At 42.1% G+C, this 23,920-nt stretch overlaps 2 protein-coding genes across 8 annotated transcripts in view; both read left to right on the top strand.

Moving 5' to 3' along the window:
• The first annotated feature begins 245 nt into the window (after positions 1-245).
• Positions 246-13,223, top strand: LOC106600917 (uncharacterized). Of its 2 annotated transcripts, none has more exons than XM_014192695.2 (11): positions 246-334; positions 656-692; positions 873-1,188; positions 1,480-1,553; positions 1,706-1,778; positions 4,706-4,793; positions 5,307-5,357; positions 5,494-5,565; positions 7,961-8,108; positions 10,392-10,479; positions 11,176-13,223. In XM_014192695.2, exons 1-11 carry the CDS (start codon positions 252-254, stop codon positions 11,268-11,270), a joined length of 1,125 nt encoding a protein of 374 aa, XP_014048170.1. In that variant the 5' UTR covers positions 246-251; the 3' UTR covers positions 11,271-13,223. The 2 variants fall into 2 exon arrangements, with proteins under 2 accessions (XP_014048170.1, XP_014048171.1); XM_014192696.2 differs by having other exon boundaries at positions 267-334; positions 659-692.
• Positions 13,224-14,300: 1,077 nt separating this feature from the next.
• The window catches only part of pbx4 (pre-B-cell leukemia transcription factor 4), a 44,660-nt gene continuing 35,040 nt past the window's right edge, over positions 14,301-23,920 (top strand). The window contains exons 1-3 of one of the 6 annotated variants that reach the window (XM_045714945.1): positions 14,301-15,689; positions 19,104-19,217; positions 21,108-21,181. In XM_045714945.1, the coding sequence (XP_045570901.1) occupies positions 15,511-15,689; positions 19,104-19,217; positions 21,108-21,181 (367 nt within the window). In that variant the 5' untranslated portion in view covers positions 14,301-15,510. The remainder of the gene's footprint in view (positions 15,690-19,103; positions 19,218-21,107; positions 21,182-23,920) is intronic. The other 5 variants (XM_045714944.1, XM_014192698.2, XM_014192697.2 and 2 more) reach the window with 5 other exon arrangements.

The raw sequence follows: 23,920 nt of genomic DNA, 5'->3' as shown, positions 1-23,920 counted from the left end.
ATAATAACATGGGGCCACCTCAGATTCCATTTGGTGCCAAACCGTGCTAAAAACTAAGGGTTTTTTCAAAAGCTGAATTATGGTAACCATTAGGTTGTTATCTTGAGAGGAGTAGACCGCAACTCGTCCCCAAAAAAACAGCTTAAGGGACGGCTCATACAGAGAAATGGTAGCTAGAGCCTAAGTAGTCCAAAGATGTTCATAGGGGCCACGTCGCTCAACACTACATTTCCCGACATGCATATCTGTACATGGGAGGGGCGATTTTGTTTGTGCGCGGGCAGATTTTTAAAAAGAAAATGGCGGAGATTCATTCTGGAGAGCAATCGGAAAGGTTTGTATCTTTTTAGTTAATAACGTTACTGAAAGTTTGTCTGAAGTTCACTGCTTTGCTGTGAAGAATTTGCGTCCTATCTCAGGGGCTCGTATTGGGTTTTCCATTAAAGGAGTATCTTCCTAACGTTAACCTTCCGGCCTCACTGCCAGGGTAACGTTGGCTATTAACGTTGTTAGCTAGTAGCTAACACCTGCAATACGCCAATTTTAAAGTAGTCCTAGTGTTAGCCACGTTGATACACAGCTAACTTGCCATTTCAGTATAAACTATGCTAAGTGGTTGTGTTGATCTTTCTCCCTTTTTCATTGACGTCATCAGCAGCTGCGACAGCTCTGCTGAACAACACCAGAAGAAGGTAAGACACTCAACAGCTGATTGTGTTGTGGTCTAGGCAGATTTGGTTGCACATAAGGGCCAATATAATATACATAATAAAACCTTACTAAAATGATAGCCAGCTGATGAAGTTAGCATACCACTGACGATAACATAGGAATGATCTAAAAGCCCACTCTCATTTTGTCTGTTGATCAAGGTCCACCAAGAAGAAATCCCTCAGCAGGGACTTAAAAGAGTTTGCCCTGGGAGTCCAAGCCCAGCAGCTCCTCACCCCAAATCTCCCCGCAGACACACTCCTGCCTCCACCACCACCCAGATGTCAGAAACAACAGAGATACAGATGGAGCCAGCTCTGGAGCCGTGTTCTGGAGGAGAGGGGCAGGGAAGGGACCCAGAGGGGGGTGTTCTAACAGAGGGTCGGTCGTTGAGCCCCAACAGCACGCGAAGGAAATCCTGGAGGAGGTCGACCAAGGGCCGACGCTCTCTCCCTGCCCTCCCCAACACCTCCCAGAGTGAGACCCGAAACTTATTTTTCAATGTCAACAATATTGGTTTTGGTGTCTGGGATGGGTGACACTAGTCAGAGCGTCCAGTTGGATAGAGAGTATTGTTTACGTCTTCTTGAGCCGTAAAACATATACTCTTTCCGAGCTATGGCTAGAGTCAACTACCTATCCCAGGTTGACCCTAAACAACAATGAATGGCAGTAAGGGAAGGAGGTACAATTGGGGCTTAGTGATTTACAAAATACTCTCTTGTAACCTGTAAACACTAAGCTTCTGTCTAAATGCCTCTCATCCAGCTCTATGCAGGTCAATCAGCCAATCCCTACCTGAGGAGGAGAGGCTGGAGAAACTGATGGAGGCTTCTATGAGGGTATGTTTAAGTGATTACAATTCGCTAGGGGGTGTGTGTTTTTGAAGGTCAGGCTAACTTCAACCTGTAGATTATTTCAACATCCTATGTGATCCTGGCTGACAATTGAACTCACTTTCTGTGTGTCCCATCTCTCTCCTCTTTGTCTCCAGCTGGCAGTTGAGAAGTTACAAGACTCACTGAGCACGACACCCAACGGCAGTTTAGAGTCACTTCAGACACAAGGTTGGTAGGATTCTTGTACGTCTATCAAATACGTAGTGGTTTTGGATTATAACATCTAACAAAAAAACCATCCAATGTTTACCTCTTCCCCCTACTGGTTCGGTGCTGTATTTTGAATGCAGCCAGCTGTTTTCTCCATCTCTACATTCAAAGACTCAATCATGGACACACTTACTGACAGTGATGACTGATTTGTGTGATGTATTGATGTCTCTACCTTCTTGTCCTTTGTGCTGTTGTCTGTGCCCGATAATGTTTGTACCATGTTTTGGGTTGCTACCATGTTTTGTTGCTACCATGCTGTTTCATGTGTTGCTGCCATGCTATGTTGTCTGTCTCTCTTTATGTAGTGTCTCTTGTCGTGATGTGTGTATTGTTCTATATTTCCCCGTACCCGCAGGAAGTCTTTTGCCTTCTGGTAGGCCGTCATTGTAAATAAGAATTTGTTCTTAACTGACTTGCCTAGTTAAATGAAAATAAATAAGTTGAGTGCAGTGCACTAGGCATACGGTGCATTCAGAAAGTATTCAGATCCCTTCCCCTTTAACAGATTTTGTTATGTTACAGCCTTATTCTAAAATGTATTAAATATCATTTTTCATCTACACACAATACCCCATAATGACAGTGAAACCAGGTTTGTAGAAATGTTTGCAAATTTACAAAAAACATACCATATTTACACAATTATTCAGACCCTTTGCTATGACCAAAGGGTCTGAATACTTTGAAATACCTTCGAAATTGAGCTTAGGTGCATCCTGTTTTCATTGTTCATCCTTGAGATGTTTCTACAACTTGATTTGGAGTCCACCTGTGGTAAATTCAATTGATTGGACATGATTTGGAAAAGCACACACCTGTCTCTAAGGTCCCACAGTTGACAGTGCACATCAGAGCAAAAACCAAGCCGTGAGGTCGAAGGAATTGTCTGTAGAGCTCCACGACAGGATTGTGTCGAGGCACAGATCTGGGGAAGGGCACCAAAAGATTTCTGCAGAATTGAAGGTCCGCAGGAACACAGTGGCCTCCATTCTTAGATGGAAGAAATTTGAAACCACCAAGACTCTTCCTAGAGCTGGCTGCCCGGCCAAACTGAGCAATTGGGGGAGAAGGGCCTTGGTCAGGGAGGTGACAAAGAACCTGATGGTCACTGACAGTGCTCTAGAGTTCCTCTGTGGCGATGGGAGAACCTTTCAGAAGGACAACCATCTCTGCAGCACTTCACTAATCAGGCCTTTATGGTAAAGTGGCCAGACAGAAGCCACCCCGCAGTAAACGGCACGACAGCCTGCTTGGAGTTTGTCAAAAGGCACCTAAAGGACTCTCAGACCATGAGAAAGAAGATTCTCTTGTCTGATGAAACCAAGATTGAATTCTTTGGCCTGAATGCCAAGTGTCACTTCTGGGTTCCACCTGGCACCATCCCTACAGTGAAGCATGTTGGTGGCAGCATCATGCTGTGGGGATGTTTTTCAGCGGCAGGGACTGGAAAACTAGTCAGGATCGAGGGAAAGATGAATGGAGCAAAGTACAGAGAGATCCTTGATGAAAACCTGCTCCAGAGCGCTCAGGACCTCAGACTGGGGTGAAGGTTCACCTTCCAACAGGACAACGACCCTAAGCACACTGTCAAGACAACGCAGGAGTGGCTTTGGAACAAGTCTCTCAATGTCCTTGAGTGGCCCAGGCAGAGCCTGGACTTGAACCCGATCGAACATCTCTGGAGAGACCTGAAAATAGCTGGACAGCAACACTCCCCATCCAATCCGACAGAGCTTGAGTGGATCTGCAGAGAAGAATGGGAGAAACTTCCCAAATACACGTGACAAGCTTGTAGCGTCATACCCAAGAAGACTCGAGGCTGTAATTTTTGCCAAAGGTGCTTCAACAAAGTACTGAGTAAAGGGTCTGAATACTTATGCAAATGTGATCCTTTTTTATTTATTTTTGTATTTTTTGCAAACATTTCTACTTGGGATGCACGATATATCGGAATCAGCTGAGATTAACTAAAAATGCCAACGTCGGTATTGGCCCGATGTCTGTCTAGTGTATGTGCAAACTTGGGATGTGCATACCTATATAACGTAGCTACATGACGTAATGACGCTATGTAAAATTTTGCGCAACACAGCATTCCTAACCTAGTTCACAATGTCTGCTGTGTGGATCGAGCAGTCAACAAGTTGAGCAGTTATTTGAAGGAATAAGAGAATTTCAGCAAGACAACTCAAAGGCGAAATCCGTTAACGCCAAGATAATGGAATTAGTGTCACTGTTATTAGCTTCACAACATACTATGGAACGCCGTTTAGGTCTTTGCGTGTCCAAAAAGACACGTTAATTAACACTGCCAAAGCTGTACAAAAAAGTCTGCAAACACCAGCCACGAACAATGTGTTTACAATAACGCGTTGGTAACACAGCATTATTTGTGCGACTGCAACTTCTGGGGTAGCTAGCTAGCACAAATAGAACCAGCCTGAAAACAATGACCAGTAGAAACTGGTCTCCCAATCACAGCCGGATATGATACAGCCTGGATTCGAACCAGGGACTGTAGTGACGCCTCTTGCACTAAGATGCAATGCCTTAGACTGCTGCTTGTGTGTGTTACTATTTAACTGTACTAGAATGCTTAAGGCCGCAAACATTTTGATTATCGGTTTCTTTTTTGAGGGGCAAGGAAAATATCGGGTATCAGCCAAAAATGTAATTGGTGCATCACTAATTTCGACAAACCTGTTTTTGCTCTGTCATTATGGGGTATTGTGTATAGATTGATGTGGGGGGTCAACTATTTTAGAATGACTATAATGTAACAAAATGTGGAAAAAGTCCAGGTCTGAATACCTTCCGGATGCACTATAAGTATTGTCTAATAGTGTTATCATTCGTTACTACCTTTCTCTTCCCTGTCTCAGTGGAGGCTGTAGAGAAGGGGTGGTATTGCCTGGCCAAAGACCTACGCAGTGAGCCGCAGTGTCAACAACTTCCCACAAGCACAGCCAGGTAATGCTGTCTCTAGTCAATCTCATTTTGTTCACTGACTTAACGTCCTTAAGCATACATACTTTTTCCTGAGCAGTCTATTTTGCCCTTTCTGTTCTATGCACTGACTTTTTCCTAATCTTTTTAACATGAGAAAAATCGGGCCAGGACGATACGAGTATTGCAATACTCATCAGTATCGTGGCAAGGAAACAAAACCCGAAGCAGATTTAACTTCTTTAGGAAAACAACCCTAATCTTGGAAACAAACAGCATCAGAGGTTCATGTATTTTTTTCCCCCAAGCACAACACACAATATTTTACATAGGGCAGGTTTTTAAAGGACCAAAGAGTTTGGCCTGCTTTGTGTTTTCATTTTTGCCATGGAAAAAATTATTGCAATTCTGGTATCGGCACAGCCCTAGAGAAAAAGGACTGTCATTCTTCTGTATTGTCCTTTATTTCTAGTTCAGGCCTTTCTGTATTAATTCAGTCGTCTTATGAATCCCTTTTGACTGTCTCTTTCTCGCTAGTGACACTGCAATGCAGAACACCTTGGAGCAGACCAGGAAGGATATACACAGGTAACTGATTCCCTGTGTGTGTGTGTGTGTGTGTGTGTGTGTGTGTGTGTGTGTGTGTGTGTGTGTGTGTGTGTGTGTGTGTGTGTCGCAATGAATAAAAAAATATCTATTTTTTTATTCCACCTGTGTGATTCAGGCTGCAGGCTGAGCGTGCATCTTGGGAGTCCCTGTTAGACAAGCATCGGAGTAAAGCTGAAGAATTGGCCAGGTGAGCACATTCACACACACAAATCACATGCACTCATTCACTCTCGTTCTGCTCTCACCATGCTCCAAGTTTCGGGTTGTCAATAAAGTGATTTGTCTTCTCATGTACCTGGTGCTCCAGGCCTGGTATTCATAGCTGACTTTGAAAAGGCCTTTGATAAAGTATGACTGGAGTTTTAAAATATAAATGCCTGAAATATAAAAATTTTGGAGAATCTCTTTATAAAATGGGTTAATGTTATAGTAACCCTATGTGTAGAATAGTAAATAATAGCTACTTCTCAAAGTGTTAAACTGTCAACAGGAGTAAAACAAGGTTGTCCACTATCGGCATATCTTTTTATTATTGACAAATATTAAAGCACTGGTTCACTAGCAAATTAGTAAGAATGTCTCACCCCATGTTCAAGAATGGCTTTTCCCCGTTACCTCACTTTTGGTTATTTGAAAAGGAAATAATCTCCAAAATATCGTTTTTTTTTTTAAACAATGAGCCATAGAAAGTTGGTTGCAATTTCAGTTTAATACACCAGAAAAGACAGAACAAATATTGTGGTTAAACTCAAAAATACTAATTGATAATGAAAAAAAAAATGTTTTTCTCCAAAAAATAATATCTTTGTATATTATATCATAAATAGGACTGGTGGATTTATGTCACACTTGCAGCTAGCAAAAATATATGGAAATATCTGCTCTACCCAAAATTACAACCAACTAATTGCAGCATTTCCATAGTCCCTGTGTCCAAGGAAGCAAAGGTAACCTACCTAAATGACTACTGCCCCGTGGCACTTATGCCGGTAGCCATGAAGTGCTTTGAAAGACTGGTCATGGCTCACATTGCACACTCTTGGCATTCTCTCAACCAGCTTCATGAGGTAGTCACCTGGAATGCATTTCAATTAACAGGTGTGCCTTAAGTTAATTTCTGTAATTTCTTTCCTTCTTAATGCATTTGAGACAATCAGTTGTTTTGACGAGGTAGGGGTGGTATACAGAAGATGGCCCTATTTTGGTAAAAGACCAAGTCCGTATTATGACAAGAACAGCTCAAATAAGGAAAGAGAAACGACAGTCCTTCATTACTTTAAGACATGAAGGTCACTCAATGTGGAAAATTTCAACAACTTTGAAAGTTTCTTCAAGTGCAGTCGCAAAAACCATCAAGGGCTATGATGACAGGCTCTCAAGAGGACCTCCACAGGAAAGGAAGACACAGTTACCTCTGCTGCAGAGTATAAGTTCACTAGAGTTACTAGCCTCAAATTGCAGCCCAAATAAATGCTTCACAGATTTCAAGGAACAGACACATCTCAACATCAACTGTTCAGAGGAGACTGTGTGAATCAGGCATTTGTGGTTGAATTGCTGTAAAGAAACCACTACTAAAGGGCACCAATAAGAAAAAGAGACTTGCTTGGGCCAAGAAACACGTGCAATGGACATTAGGCCAGTGGAAATCTGTCCTTTGGTCTGATGAGTCCAAATGCAAGATTTTTGGTTCCAACTGCCATGTCTTTGTGAGATGCAGAGTAGGTGAACAGATGATCTCTGCGTGCATTTTCCCACCGTGAAGCATGGAGGAGGTGGTGTGATGGTTCTTTGCTGGGGACACTCAGTGATTTCTTTAGAATTCAAGTCACACTTAACCAGCATGACTACCACAGCATTCTGCAGTGATACGCCAGCCCATCTGGTTTGTGCTTAGTGGGACTATCATTTGTTTATCAACAGGACAATGACCCAACACACCTCTGGGCTGTATAAGGGATATTTTGCCCAAGAAGGATAGTGATGGAGTGCTGCATCAGATGACCTGGCCTTCACAATCCCCCAACTCAACCCAATTGAGATGGTTTGGGATGAGTTGGACTGCAGAGTGAAGGAAAAGCAGCCAACAAGTGCTCAGCATATGCGAGAACTCCTTCGAGACTGTTGGAAAAGCATTTCAGGTGAAGCTGGTTGAGAGAATGCAAAGAGTGTGCAAAGCTGTCATCAAGGCAAAGGGTGGCTACTTTGAAGAATCTAAAATGGGTTTTGATTTTACACTTTTTTGTTGTTGGTTACTACATGATTTCATAGTTTTGTCTTCACTATTCTACAATGTAGAAAATAGTAAAAATATAGAAACATTTTGAATGAGTAGGTGTGTCAACTTTTGACTGGTACTGTATATATTTACAAAAAATATGGGGGATTGGAAATTGTGCAGACAATTACATTGATGGAAGCTACGGTCTATCTGCAATATTAAAGCTGATCTACCCCCAATGTTTGTTCGTTGTACAGCATGGCATGATAACGATACAAGAGTTGGCTACAGCCCATTTTAGGACCATGGTTTTCGGTTAGTGTAAATGTGTCTGTATATCTCCTCTTCTTTCCCTTTGCAGGCGAGTGGAGCAGTGCCAGGAGAAGGGGGTGACATTAGACCCTAGCTGCCTGGCCCAGTCCTCACAGAGCCAGCTCATCCAGAACAAACCTGATTACCACAGCCTGCTCTGCAGACAGCAGCCCGTACTGTCCACTATGGACATGGTGGTAAGACGGACAAACTAGTATTACACCACTTGGGGAAGGTTTCTTGGACACAGATTAGGCCTAGTCCTAGACTGAAAGCAAGCTCATTGGAGAATTTCTGTTGAAATAGTTTTGTCGTTTTTTTGTGTCCCGGAAAAAGGCCTGTGGAGTTTATTAAAATGTACATTTATACGTCCGGTGAAATATCTGTCTCCTTGTTCTTTCTGTGCTAATACCAGTGTGTTTGTACAACAGTATATTCTAAATCTGAGAGGAATAGGCAATGCATTAATGTTTTAGTTACATCAAGTAAGAGGACATGTAATGTAACATCTAATTGGCGTCCCCTGAGAGACGCTGACCAATATTTTGGTTCCTACCCTGTCACATTAACCCCTTGTTGTCATGTCAAACAATAATGTATTCAAAGTGTCCATTCACTTTATTCAAAGTTTGATTGTTTTATATTGTTCAATCAGAGTGGAGAAAGACCCCATTTTTTTATTTTTTTTAAATAAATAAATAAATTTAAACACTTGAATGTACAGTACCAATCAAAAGTTTGGACACCTACTCATTCAAGGGTTTTTCTGTATTTTTACTTTTTTCTACATTGTAGAATAATAGTGAAGACATCAAAACTATGGAATCATGTAGTAACCAAAAAAGTTTTAAACAAATCAAAATATAATTTAGATTATTCAAAGGAGCCACCCTTTGCCTTGATGACAGCTCTGCACACTCTTGGCATTCTCTCAACCAGCTTCACCTGGAATGCTTTTCAAACAGTCTTGAAGGAGTTCCCACATATGCTGAGCACTTGTTGGCTGCTTTTCCTTTACTCTGCGGTCCAACTCATCCCAAACCATCTCAATTGGGTTGAGGTCAGGTGATTGTGGAGACCAGGTCATCTGATGCAGCACTCCATCACTCTCCTCCTTGGTAAAATAACCAAAAATCTCAAATTTGGACTCATCGGACCAAAGGACAGATTTCCATTGGTCTACTGTACATTGCTCGTGTTTCTTGACCCAAGCAAGTCTCTTCTTCTTGTCCTTTAAAAAAAAAAAAATACAAGTCAGTTAAGAACAAATTCTTACTTACAATGTCGGCCCACCCCTGCCAAATCCGCACGACGCTGGGCCAATTGTGCGCCGCCCTATGGGACTCCCAATCACAGCTGGCTGTGATACAGCCTGGAATCGAACCAGGGTCTGTAATGATGTCTCTTGCACTGGGATGCAATGCCTTAGACCGCTGCGCCACTCGGGAGCCCATAAAGTAGTAATTTCTTTGCAGCAATTTCACCATGAAGGCCTGATTTCACGCAGTCTCATCTGAACAGCTGATGTTGAGATGTGTCTGTTACTTGAAATCTGTGAAGCATTTATTTGGGCTGCAATTTCTGAGGCTGGTAATTCTAATGAACTTATCGTCTGCTGCAGAGGTAACTGTGTCTTCCTTTCCTGTGGCGGTCCTCATAAGACGCAGTTTCATCATGGCGCTTGATGGTTTTTGCGACTGCACTTGAAGAAACTTTCAAAGTTCTTAGTTTTCCACATTGACTGACCTTAATGTCTTAAAGTAATGATGGACTGTTGTTTCTCTTTGCTTATTTGAGCTGTTCTTGCCATAATATGGACTTGGTCTTTTACCAAAATAGGGCTATGAAATACCACCCCTACCTAGTCACAGCACAAATGATTGGCTCAAACGCATTAAGAAGGAAAGAAATTCCACAAATGTACTTTTAACAAGGCACACCTGTTAATTGAAATGCATTCCAGGTGCACTACCTCATGAAGCTGGTTGAGAGAATGGCAAGAGTGCAAAGCTGTCATGCAAAGGGTGGCTGCTTTGAAGAATCTCAAATATAAAACATTTTGATTTGTTTCAGACTTTATTGGTTACTACATGATTTCATAGTTTGTCTTCACTATTATTCTACAATGTAGAAAATAGTAAAAATAAACCCTTGAATGAGTCGGTGTGTCCAAACTTGACTGGTACTGTATATGTTGCCACGCTAGACGCATGCACCACTCATAAAGCATGTTTAGAAATGTTATTTAAAAAAAATGGAATACAATAAAAAATATATATATATTTTGGCCATATTGCCAGTCCTAGCTCAAGCTTTTATTTGCATCAACGTCGGAGCTGCCCTGGCTTTTGTTAGAGATGGGCGCATATCGAAGTCCGGCGTTTTATGACTGTTCAAGTTGTGAAAAGCTCACATCACCCTCTTAAAATGTGGTTTGCTAGCTCTACACGTAATGTTTTTTTTATTATCTTCCTCCATAGATGGACACCCAGTGTAAGATGGTCAGGGAGCTGCTGTCCATACTCGAACAGTCTCAGCTACTGGTGAAGGAGACAAGCAGCAGATTGGGTAAGGATATGTCTGTCTGGGTGGGTGGGTGGATGGATGTATGTAGTGGTTCTCAGGGTCGTGTTCAGTAGGGCAGAATGTTTGCAAAACCTTATTTTTTTGCCATTTAGGTAGTACCTTCTTTCATTCTGTTTCAAAATGTTTTCTCCCTGCTGAACACTATTTTCTTGACTTATTAAAGACCCCGTGCAGTCTTTTTTTAAAATCATCACTATATGTCTAACTCACTTATTTAATGAAAAATAACTATATTTGGATCATTTAATTCCCAGAGCCTTCTTTGGCCGTTGAAATGTTCAGTCTGGTCGTGTGGGCGTTAGGAAGCAAATTTCAAGTTATTTGCATACACAGTCCTGATAGGATGGTCTAGAGCCTACCCAGAGGAACAGTCATTGGTCTATTATAAGCAGATCACATTGTCATGATGTGTGCCAAAAGTTCCATGCCACCTGAACGGGCTGAAATTCCAGGCATTTTATTTCAAATAGCTCTTACAAAAAGTGCATTATCATAATTAAAAAAATGTCACTGTTGTTTTGACCTCAGTGTAGAAATATTTAAAAACAGGAAAGTTAACTGCACTGACCATTTTTTTTTAATTTTTTTTATTGTGTTAGAATATACTCCATTTTTTTTTTTTTTATGTATTTGTTGTGATCATGTATTAAGTGTGTACTTCTATTCCCCCCCCATCAGCGGCTGATGTGGGATTCCAGGAACTCTCCTCTGACCCAGTCAGGGATCTACTGGCAGGACCCGTATCCTCTGTATCAACCAACGCATCATCCTAGTACCTCTGTCTTAGGGTTGTCACAATACAGAATCACGGTACAACCATAACTAGATTTTTCATGGCAAAAAAAGAGAACTAAGCAGACTGAATTCTGGATTTGTACAAGCAGGACAAAGCACACCTTTATTAGAAAATGACTGTATTGTGGCCTTTCATCTCGTCCAGGTTCACTCAATGAATTACCAATAGGAGAAAGATCAGTCTGGCTTTTTCTCAGTGTTTTTTGGTATTTATGTGTCTTAACTCTGTACCCATGGCTCCCTAAGTTAGCTGTTCTCTTTGGTGCCTTGTGTGGTTGTTTGTAAATAATAGTCTCTCTGGTATCTTCATGGGATGAGTTGATTATTTCTGCTATAACTTTCTATCTATTCTATTCCACTACTATACTATTGTGTCCTCCTAAATGACACCCTATTCCTTATATAGTGCACTAATTTGGACCAGAGTGCTATGGGCCCTTGGTCAAAAGTATTACTCTATATAGGGTGCCATTTGGGACAGAGACCTCTCTCCCTACAAAATGTATGCTGTTGGCCACCAGAGGGCGATGTCACCCTTTTATTTAAGCAGTTTATGAATATTCACCTATAGTAAAAGATGTTGAAAATATTCACCTGCAGTGGATGTCTTTTGGGGCTAATTTGTAAGATGCCAGCTTTCCTTTATTTACCTGTACATTCTTGTAAAAAAAGTGTATGATCTTTACGTTGTTATTATTAACAGCAATTATCTGAATTTGTCTTTTACTTTCTGACCATTGAAATGGTTGTTTTAAAAGCAGGTCCAATCCTGTATTTGTTTTTAACCCTTCATAAACAAGGAAATGTGAAATGTTATTCCATCCCAACTCCTTTGAAACATTATTGGTTTCAGTGTGTAACAAGGGGACGAATTCTCTTTACACACAACTTGTTAGTTCTCACAACACACCCTTGTATCTTATGTATTATAATTTACTCCCTGTCCCTTTCTTATCCTGTAATCTTTTCTGTTTTGGCCAGAGATTCAGTCCTCTTTTCTCTCCTCTGGCACTGCTCTGTCCCTTCTCCTGTCCATCAGGGAGGAAGCCCCTCCCCCACCTCACCGTGACTCCCTCCCTCTCCTTTCACTGGGTCACTGACGCAGAACGAAGGCCTGACATTATGCCAAGTGTTTCATAACCCCCCCCTTCTTCCTTTTTCAATATCATTCACTATCACCTCTTAAGTCTTCTCTCACCATATTTCATGCTATAGGGTTGTGCCTTGCCTCTTCTTTTTTACCAAGAGAAACATGATGAACAATTGAACGTGGCCCTGGCGTCGATGAGGAATAATTACTCAGATAAAACTTGAACAGTCAATAGTTACATTTGCATGAACAGTGTGATGTCTGTTTTTTAAGAACTTGTGTGAAAGGTATCAGATGGGCTCAAATTCTGACCAAATAGGAAAGGTGTCCTGCACCTACTGACTCAAATCACCATGATATTTGTTCTTATTTATTGCTGTATTACAAACATATGTATTTTCTGTGGGCTTGCATTGGGGTGGGGTGGGGGGGGTGCATGGTGAGAATGAGAGAGAGAGAGAGGACAGAGGGAGAAAAGTGGGGTTTTGACTGTGAGCGCTGGAGAGTCATGGAGGGAGGGTGGTGCACGGCAAGGGATCGATTCTTATTTGGATGGAAATAAGGCTAGGTGCTTGTGGAATGAGAGAGAGGGCATCTCCTGCTTACAAATTGAAAGAAGTCAAGTCACATATTCAGGCACTGAAGAAACACATTCACAGAACAAACAGGATATAAAGAGGAAAATATAGTAGAGCACTAGATACAAAATATGGATTAGCTCATTAGTTATTGATCATGTATAGTTTCTTTAGATTTGACATCACTGCTTTACATTAGTCTTACAATATAGAGTTTGCAAATGGACCAAAAATGTATTCAAATAAACTGGGTTGAACGTGAATGTTGTTTTGTGACCCCTGTCGGTGCTATAAAAATGATTCTCTCCCTGTTAGGCCAGGTCTTTATGAAATCTACCCCCTCTCCCTTCTCTAACTTCAGATTGATTAGGCATAGACTGTGGAAGAGGGATGCACCGAGCGTCAGCAGAATCCACGGCCAGTTTTGTCCCGTGCACTCCCCTTCGTGGCGTGCACACCCCTTCGTGGCGTGCACACCCATTATTCCAGCACAGCAGTCAGCCTTCTCTCCTCCATGTCTATTCAGTCTCCCAATTCATCTAGCGGAGCTGCTCTCTCATCTGAGTGATAAACTGCAGCAAAATCATCCGCTTTTGCAGAAAAAAAAATTGATGTTTGTATTCAATCTGTTCTGTACATATTTCTCACACTAAAAGACCTAAGGATGTTTCATTCATTGAATGTTTCTGAACACGTCCTGTTTAATAGTGGCCTATTTGATGGTGTGATTTGTTCCAATTTTACGGAACACATTTTTTGTAGACTAATAAGATACTTCAATATTGGTCCCAGTTACTGTATGAGTCAGTCATTGATTTGGTTAATGGGTGGAGCGTGGTGGTAATTCAATCGACTGACAGTTCAGGTTTGAGGTGATCTTGACAGTAAAGAAAACACACTACTAATTACAATTGTGTCAGACTGACACTTAGCCAAGTCCAATAAGGTACCCCCTTATTCAAACTCAACCCCTTGATCTGCCCCCTGAAAACGTAGTGTGCCACTGAGGTCAAGACCTCTTGACAGTATTCTATTGTAGCCGAAGTGCTTCCGTGAAGTCTTTTCGCATAAAAAGTAACCATGCCTGTGACCTGAATGCCAGCCTTAGCTCAGTGGGCTAACACTGATTAGGGTCATCTGCATGTTAGGGAAGGGAGCGAAACTGGTTCAATACAAAAGTCTAAAATAGCCGACTGAAGTTTTTCATATGGCCCTGGATTAGTTTATATGAAACAGGAAAATATCTGAAAAATAAAATGGAAAGTAAACATCTAATCAAATACAATCTGACGCAGTAGCATCATGAATTGAATGCGCGATATTGTATGGTCACAGAGTTGGCTGTGGCTTCATGAGCAGCAGGGAGAAAACTGCAAAGGGGAACGCTAACCTTTATCCAGCAAGAAGAAAAAGATTGAGAAAACACACTACTGCAGCCAAGAGTGTAATGGAATTCAACTTGCCGTGGCTGGCCGGTGGGAAAGAATGCCATTATAACTTTCAGAAAACATTTTTTTCCTCAAACGTGATTTTTTTTACGTGGGAGGAGAATGACTGTCCCAGCTGAGGACCCGTAAAAATACACTGGTGATCATTTTGTTGTTAGCTAACTATTTAGCATGCCAGCGTCGTTGCCTTTTAAACTAGCATAGCCCACTTGCTACATTTTGTTTGGAATAATTCAATCAGTTGCGATTCTATTTTAATCGCATCAAGCTAGCTAGTTATGTTCTGAGCTTCAGCATTGTGGTCCTCGTTCACATTATTAGCCACTTTTAATTCAGTTAGCGTTATTTACTTGCGCCAGGATAGTTATCTAAATTAACCCACATTTTGCCTGTTATTTGCATAACTAGTGTTATCAAATTATAGTAATTTAGTTATTTTCTTTACCGATGCCATACGAGTTTGTTTTACTTACCTGAAGTATCTAGCTAACTGGCTACTTAGCGAGCTAATTTGGTAATTGGCTACACTAGCTAGCGCGAGCTGGTCTGTGAACGATGCACACTGGTCCTGGCGCTGCCTTTTCCAGTCTGCGAAAACAGTCCTCTGTTTTGATAAGTCCCTTTGAACCACCGCAAGTGTGATTTATTGATGTATGCATCTAGCTAGAAAGGTGTTTGGACATTTTTGTTTTGTCTTTATTTTTTTGTTGCATTATTTTGAATGCATATTTTATTCGCCGGAGAGAACGCTTTTCTTCTTGTTTTAGCGTGAGGCGCTGTCTGCCAGCTCCCTAGTTAGTGCATGTGCCCGTTGCTTTTTTTCCTGTATGTTTCTTAGGGCTACACAGCTTGCCAGTTGCTTAGCTAGCAGCATTTATTCGCTAGCTTACCGTGGTTAATGACATCGGCGAGCAGCACAAACCGTTTATGAATGTGGAACTGCTTTGGAATTTTATTTTTTAGGTTAACTAGCTGGCTGTAATTAATTACTATCGGCCAGTGGCGTATGATTTGCGCTGGGGGTTTCATTGTTAGCTAGCTATCTGGCTAATTGTGTGAATTCGATTGTGAGGAAAGGACCTAGGTTTCTTTGAAAGTAGCTATGGATGATCAGACGCGAATGCTGGCAGGTCTCGCCGGACTCGGCGGGTTATCACAAGGCGACATTGGCGACCCAGACTCGGTTAGAAAACAGCTCGGTCAACCGCAACAAGACATTGGGGATATTCTACAACAGATCATGGCCATCACAGACGAAAGCCTGGACGAGGCGCAGGCCAGGTAAAAAAAAACGTGCTGCGAAGATAAAATAAGAAAAGATATGTTTTTGTTAATGCTGTCTTGTGTTCTGTTGCTCGCTTGTTGCCTGGTACAGTACAATGATGGATATTTTTGATGTGATGCACGCTGCTTTATTCAGTCACTTGTGGTTTGTCAACAACAGAAGATATCATTATTTGACAAATAATTTAATGGTTGGCAAACGTTACACGAAAAAAAGAAGCAGGCTCCCCACACAGACGCACAGAATATTGCTGTATGCTATAGCCTAGCCCAGAGGTGCCAAACATACGGCCCAGGGGCCGGATTCGGCCCGCGAGGGGGTCCAATCTTGCGGGTGGTTTAAGTAAAGTAATTTTATATTTTTGTGTGGAGGAAAACGAAGTGAAAATACTTTAAATTACTAAAACAAAATCTTAACTGTGTAGAAATGATAGACCGACATTCATACAGTTTCTTGACTGTGTCCAACAAAAAAATAAAAGCTGAACAGTCAGGGAGTGTCAAATTCCCCCAAAATATATATATTTTTTGCAAATTTGGAAGGAAAGGAAATATAACACATTTTCAGTGCAGCTCTCCGGACGGACTTCATTGAAAACAGAATGCCAGGAGTTTGACACCCCTGGCTTAGCCCATTCATAGACGCAAACCACCTTTAATGCCTTGTGAGTATCTTTTGGACGGGAGAGTTGTGTTAAGAGCCCCACTGCTTATGCTAAACGTTAACATGCATAATTTGTAGTACAGGTTTGGAAACATAATGAACATATCTTTCATATCAGCGAGAAATAATTTTCCAAAAACAAAAGGTTAAATTACTACACACCTTTTTATAGGGGTTTAGGGTTCCCGCATGGCCATATTTCCATGTTAAAGCGCTTGTTTTACAGAAGACAGTCGACTACCTGTGACAATTGGCTATCAGCGTCTCCAAACACCTGTGTGTAAACGGAAAAGACACCGCACAAAAGTGTTACTGAAAAATACTGTCTGCTGCAACTGTGTTAAAACCGGTTAAAGCAGTGTATGTTTTGCATTTGTGAAATTATTTTGATATTAAAGAGGGCTTTATGTTTCTAGAACTATACCGCAATTGAGAATCCATTCACGTTTAGATGGGAGTATTTGGCTGTTTTTGGCTGGCAGAGCCAATTCTCCTCTGAACAGAATATGTAAGGTCTTTGGACTATAAGGACTAATGTTAGGCTCCTTTAGTCTCTTATTGGGCTAGCCATAGCCCTGTGTTTTACAGCTCAAGATTAGAACAGCTCTCATTGCATTGTGATTTTCAGACATAGTGGCATCTGTGTCCGAGTTCATATTTTGATGTACACTTATGCAGATAGCCCATCTGATTAGTTCCTAGGTTGTTGGATAGCCAGGGCAAACAATATTACCTGGGTTATGTTAACTCTTACCTTAGCCATTGTACATTTCTACTTCCATGGTGGGGTGTAAGGACGTCCCAAAGGTCCCAAATAGCAAATACCATTATGGATGTGTCCCAAATCGCACCGTATTCCCTCTATTGTGCACTACTTTTTACGTTGTGCACTATATATAGGGAATAGGGTGCCAGTTTGGACACACATAAATACACTTGATTAATCTCCTACATTGTCATTAGCATAGATAATCAGGCCTCCTTTAATTGAGCCGTCGCTGTCGGTGATGAGCTTTTCAAATTCAAATGGCCGTTAGTTAAAATGTTGGAGGGACTTCACTTGTGTGGGCTTGTAAAAATGATTCGCAGTGCCATATCTGATATGACACATCAACATGGTTATGGAAATCTAACGGCGTGGTGTAGGTATAGGACAAGTTAATCAGTCACTTGTGTTTTGACAGAGCAATCATTAATATTTTAGGTCTCTCACTTCAATTGTTAATGTATGCAGAATATATGTTTGCATATCACAACTCTTGGTGTGTGCGTGCATGACAATAAGCAAATTACCCATATTCATATGCCATGTGGCTCCAAGGAGCTGTAGGTCAGCTGGGGGGGGGCGCGTCAGAATTGTGAACAAAAGACGCGGCTGTCCCAATACGAGGCTGTGGCCAGTGTCTGTGATGTGTCATTAGCTAGTGATTTTCCACCCCACATTTGACCACCTGGTTCTCTTAATTAATTCACTCCCTCCCGTCCTGGTGGTGTGCATCCTTTTCATTTTGCACGGGGTGCAATCAATTCTCCTGTAATGTGTACGGGAGTGCAGCTGTCCGAAAATCTAGTTTCTATTAATGAGAATTGGGGGGGGGGTGCTGGACGCTACACGCAGCTTATGACGATTCTGATAAACTCAAGGATATTGCCTTCACTGTTAAGGGTGTAACTTTGAAGATGTAATTAACGAACTGAAATACTACGTGTTCAAGAAGAACAAAAAAAATAAGGCCGGAAATAATGTTAGTGTGTTTACAATGTTAAAGACCTCTTTTTCTTTCTATATGGTGTGTGCGATTGTGGTTCTGTGTGTGTTTCTAGATGGCTGTTGTGCTATAGTGTCTGAGAGATGTTCAGAGTTGAGCACTTTATTCTTTTTTTTTCTTCTCCTTTTTCCTTCTTTTTCCTTCTCCTAGCAGTCCTGCTCCTTTAGTACTTCCTGTTGTTTTCGTGTGTTCGGCCTTCTCATCTGAGGATGGAGTCAGAAACTCTTAGGCAGCAGATAAAGCCTGTTAGGTGTCGTTGTAACGGTACCTCTGAGTATCGTGACGACCCTAATTAGTTGTATATGCAGGTCTGAAGACATGAGATGCTCTAGATCAGTGAAATTACTCACTAGTCGTTTCTCTCAGCAGAGGTAGGCTAGATTGATTTATTTTTGTTTGAAAGTTTAACAAAAATACATATACACACAGTATACATTTGAAAACTTGCCAGGGATGACAGTCAATCACTTATTTCCATACAGCAGCAAGATGGAGAAAGAAGTCGATGGACGGTTGATTTTCGACTTGGACGTGATACAGCCCATCATGGATTAGTCCAGTCCGTGATTTGGATGGTCTGATAAAGGCCTATTCAATTCTGATAAAATTGTTTGCTTTTGATTTTGACTAAATGCTCTCCTATCACTCGAGACGAGAGGGCCAAACGAGGTGACTGCCGCTTTGATTGGCATATCTCTGCGCACACACACGCCATCAAATGTAGCCTACCTAGGTCATGCATGTCACCTGTGGGGCCCCTTGCATACATACAAAGCCCTTGTACTGACCTGGAGGGTGGGGTGTTACTGTCTGGGCCGGGTGGCAGGAGAGAACCGATGAGATGGACAACACAGTGCCCTGCTAGGGCACTACGTACCGGGTCTGACCTAGTGTGATAGGACGGCTAATGTTTTCCTATCTGGGTGGTAGCGGATAGGACGCCTCCTCACCCTCTCCCCCCTGTTACCCCATGTCCAGATGCTGGCCAGAGGAGTCGCCGGCGCACTGGGGCGGATCAGATGACCCCACAGAGGGAGGGGAAGCTGGGGGGGGCACGGCAGGGGGTGGCCTGCCGCTCAACTTCCAGCACAGGTCAGTAGTGTGTACAGGTCTACCGGACCCACAGGACCGACCGCATGCCCCATGAAAGCACGAGCGCCACACCTGCTCCTGCTCATACCCCCCCCCCCCAACCCCCACCTCCCTCCATGGCCCCTCTCCCACTCAAATCCAGCAGTGATTTTCAACAAAAAAATACGTTTTTACCTGAGCAGCTCTCAGAAATGTTAGCTCAGGGGAGACAAACTTGTGTAAATAAAGGTTAAATAGAATTAAGACCGACACAATTATGCGCTCCCTCGAAGGAGTAACGTAACGAGCGATCCCCTCGTTATTGGCAGACGCATCAATGTACACTTCCTGTCAGCATATAAATACTCACGCATTTCCCAATATGATATAGCCTAGGTTCGGCATCCTACATGGACACAAGTGGAGTTGAGGTTAGGTGTTGCCCACTCATATTCATCTGTTGTTTTCATTCTCCCTCCGATGCCTGTGTTGGGTACGTTTCAAAACAGTTTCAGTTGAACACCTTTTTTACCTTTGCCCATCTCCCCTTTTGGGTAGTATTATTTTTAACCTGTATTATTTGGTGGTTTATTTATTTTGTTATCCATCAAATCCTTGAATGTACGTTTCAGCTGTCGTGTATTTCAGCACATGATCTCCCAATGTATTTCATACGTTTTGAAAATGAGATGTTTTGTGGTTTATAAATAGGCGTAGATGAGAGAGAAAAAAAATCCATAAAGGTTCTCTTCAGATGAGGACCACAGCTCTAGGGACATGACACTCTGGAAGGGCTCAATATTAAGCTCTTCACTGAAGCTGCACAGATCAGAGCAATGAGGAATATGTGAGTCATGTTTCTGTGTGTGTGTGTACAGGGATTTTCAGACTTTAATGTCAAGGCCTCTTAAATATTATGAGCCCCTGGGCAAGGGACCCCCTGCTAAAAAATGAATTTTCACAAGCCACCATTTAAGTTCCTGAGAGCAGCATGCAGCTGCTATTCTGCTAATCCTGCTATTCTACTCATTTTGCCATGAGGTTGAAAGAGAATTTTGCCATTTTAAAGCAAATTTCCTACTATTCTACACATTTTGGCGTGGCTTATGATGCGTTCATATGCTGAGTAGTTTTGGGTCCCTAACTAAGTTTTATTTTTTATTTCTTTCTTTTTTTGGGGGGGGGGGCCTGCCTCCGGAAATATTAATAATAATTTTGTTGGGGGGGGCCCTGGAGGTCGGGGCCCCAGGGCACATGCCCTGCGTGCCCGTCAGTAATAAGGCCCTGACTACCACTGCTGTACAGTTTGTGCGCATGTGAGCGAGCACTAAGCAGTGATGGAGCATGGCCCATTAGTTTGTTTTAATTGAATATTCTAATTGAGAGTTTGTAATATAATTAAAAGTCAAGTGTCGCTGAGTGGGTGTTCAGCAGAGTATGCTATCACCAAAAAATTGCTGTGCGGGTACAAAAGTAGCATGGCTTGGGAGGGAACTTTATTACTGTGCTATGGGGGACCAAGATATTAAAGTCAATGTGAAACTGTGAGTGTATTCTAGACCTATATCTTTGTCATTCATTAGTATCAGAGCTTGTAACCCAGATGTAGAAACTGGCATTAAAATCTAGTAATTGTGGTATCGTTTCTTTGTTTAATTCCTGTGATAATACAACTGTTTTCCTTTTTTGTATTTTTGTTTATATTAGCTTTTAGAAATCCGCTAATACAGAACCTTGCTCTACTAGATCAACGCTGGATGGACGAACCTCATCGAATCCAATCTCGCTCGCTTTTCCGTGGAACGGCACATGCTATGAAATGACTAGAAGATGTACCTGCATCTCCTAATCTTACCTCCAACCCGCTCTCTCTCTCTTCTCCCCCCTCGCTCTCTCCTTTCTCGCCGGCAGGAAACACGCCCTGAACTGTCACAGAATGAAGCCCGCCCTCTTCAGCGTTCTGTGTGAGATCAAAGAGAAGACGGGTGAGTCTCCACTTCCCTTTTTTGTTCTCAACTCTCATCCCAGTCTGCCTGAATCCCAGTTCGCTACCATTTCTATTGAAATGTGCACTCAATAGGAGTTGTTTTATAACGCAAACACACATTTCTGTGAAAACAGACAATAAAATGATATCTTACCCACCCCACACGTTTCAAAGCATTGGATTGGCGTAAGCACGAGCTGTATTTCCAGGTTGTTTGTTTCAGACATAGGCCCTATGGGTGCCTCTATTGGTTCGTTAATGGCTCCCTTGGCACCTGGTTCATTACCAATTGATACCTCAGATAACACTGTATTGGTTGATTTGGTAGCTGAGGTTCGAAAGGAAATTTAGATGGTTGTTTTGTTATGCTGAGGTGATCTTAACCTGCTGGAAGCGATTGCGCTAATCTCATCAATGTGGACTACACTTTCCTTGTCTGGGAGCAATTTCAGTGGTTTAACCTGTTAGGGCTAGGGGGCAGTATTGACACGGCTGGATAAAAAACATACCCGATTTAATCTGGTTACCACTCCTACCCAGTAACTAGAATATGCATATACTTATTACATATGGATAGAAAACACCCTAAAGTTTCTAAAACTGTTTGAATGGTGTCTGTGAGTATAACAGAACTCAAATGGCAGGTCAAAACCTGAGAGATTCCTTTACAGGAAGTGGCCTGTCTGACCATTTCTTGAACTTCTTTTCCATCTCTATCTTTTACTAAGGATCTCTGCTCTAACGTGACACTTCCCACGTCGTCCATAGGCGCTCAGAGCCCGGGAAAAAACAGAATGTCGTCATTCCAGCCCCAGGCTGAAACACATTATCGCCTTTCTCAAGTGGCCGATCAAGGGACTCTGGGCTTATGCGCGTGACTCGACCGCCCCCGCCTTTGTGATTTTTTTCCTCTGTTTGCCGAAAAGGAGATTCCCTGTCGGAATATTATCGCTTTTCTACGAGAAAAATGGCGTAAAAATTGATTTTAAACAGCGGTTGACATGCTTCGAAGTACGGTAATGGAATATTTAGAATTTTATTGTCAGGAATTGCGCCATGCGTGCGACACTTCTTTACCATTTCGGATAGTGTCTGGAACGCACGAACAAAACGCCGCTATTCGGATATAACGATGGATTATTTTGGACCAAACCAACATTTGTTATTGAAGTAGCAGTCCTGGGTGTGCATTCTGACGAAGACAACAAAAGGTAATGAAACTTTTATAATAGTAAATATGATTATGGTGAGTGCTAAACTTGCCGGGTGTCTAAATAGCGAGCCCGTGATGCCTGGGCTATGTACTTAGAATATTGCAAAATGTGCTTTCACCAAAAAAGCGATTTTAAAATCGGACATATCGAGTGCATAGAGGAGGTCTGTATCTATAATTCTTAAAATAATTGTTATGCTTTTTGTGAACGTTTATCGTGAGTAATATAGTAAAATGTTAGCGAATTCCCCGGGTATGCTAGTTCTGAACGTCACATGCTAATGTAAAAAGCTGGTTTTTGATATAAATATGAACTTGATTGAACAAAACATGCATGTATTGTATAACATAATGTCCTAGGGTTGTCATCTGATGAAGATCATCAAAGGTGAGTGCTGCATTTAGCTGTCTTTTGGGTTTTGGTGACATTATATGCTGGCTTGAAAAATGGGTGTCTGATTATTTCTGGCTTGGTACTCTGCTGACATAATCTAATGTTTTGCTTTCGTTGTAAAGCCTTTTTTGAAATCGGACAGTGTGGTTAGATTAACGAGAGTCTTGTCTTTAAATAGCTGTAAAATAGTCATATGTTTGAGAAATTGAAGTAATAGGATTTTTAAGGTTTTGAAAATCGCGCCACAGGCTGCAAGTGGCTGTTACGTAGGTGGGACGAATTCGTCCCGCCTAGCCCAGAGAGGTTAAAGGGCAGGGAAAGGATCTGTGACCATCCTTTTGTATAGTGTATGTGGACACCCCTTCAAATGAGTGGATTCGGCTATTTGAGCCACGCCCGTTGCTGACGGGTGTATACAATTGAGCACGCAGCCATGCAATCTCCACAGACAAACATTGGCAGTAGAATTGCCTTACTGAAGAGCTTAGTGACTTTCAATGTGGCACCGTCATAGGATGGCACTTTTCCAACAAGTCAGTTCATAAACTTTCTGCCCTGGTTAACTGTAAGTGCTGTTATTGGGAAGTGGAAATGTCTAGGAACAACAACTGCTCGGCCACGAAGTGGTAAGCCACACAATCTCACAGAACAGGACCGCCCAGTTCTGAAGCATGTAGCGCGTAAAAATAATTTGTCCTCGGTTGCAACACTTAGTAGCGAGATCCAAACTTCCTCTGGAAGCAATGTCAGCACAAGTACTGTTCGTCGGGAGCTTCATGGATTTCCATGGCCGAGCAGCCGCGCACACAAGCCTAAGATCACCGTGCGCAATGCCAAGCGTTGGCCAGAGTGGTGTAAAGTTTGCCGCCATTGGACTCTGGAGTAGTGGAAACACGTTCTCTGGAGGGATGAATCACGCTTCACGATCTGGCAGTCCGACAGAGAAATCTGGGTTCGGCGGATGCCAGAAGAACGCTACCTGCCCCAATGCATATTGCCAACTGTAAAGTTTGGAGGAGGAATAATGGTCTGGGGCTGTTTTTTGTGTGTTTCTTTTCATGGTTCGGGCTAGTCCCCTTAGTTCCAGTGAAGGGAAATCTTAACGCTACAGCATACAATGACATTCTAGA

This window comes from Salmo salar, chromosome ssa03, assembly GCF_905237065.1.
Source record: "Salmo salar chromosome ssa03, Ssal_v3.1, whole genome shotgun sequence".
Classification (NCBI taxonomy): domain Eukaryota; kingdom Metazoa; phylum Chordata; class Actinopteri; order Salmoniformes; family Salmonidae; genus Salmo; species Salmo salar.
Note: the sequence above shows the minus strand (reverse complement) of the source record. Positions and strands in the feature narration are given on the sequence as shown.

What these genes read in the sequence shown, in the direction of transcription:
- LOC106600917 (XM_014192695.2), top strand. Translation starts at nt 252, where the DNA reads ATGGGAGGGGCGATTTTGTTTGTGCGCGGGCAGATTTTTAAAAAGAAA. An exon ending in CCTCCCCAACACCTCCCAGA is followed by an intron (nt 1,189 to 1,479) that starts GTGAGACCCGAA and finishes CCTCTCATCCAG; the next exon opens with CTCTATGCAGGTCAATCAGC. An exon ending in TGATGGAGGCTTCTATGAGG is followed by an intron (nt 1,554 to 1,705) that starts GTATGTTTAAGT and finishes CTTTGTCTCCAG; the next exon opens with CTGGCAGTTGAGAAGTTACA.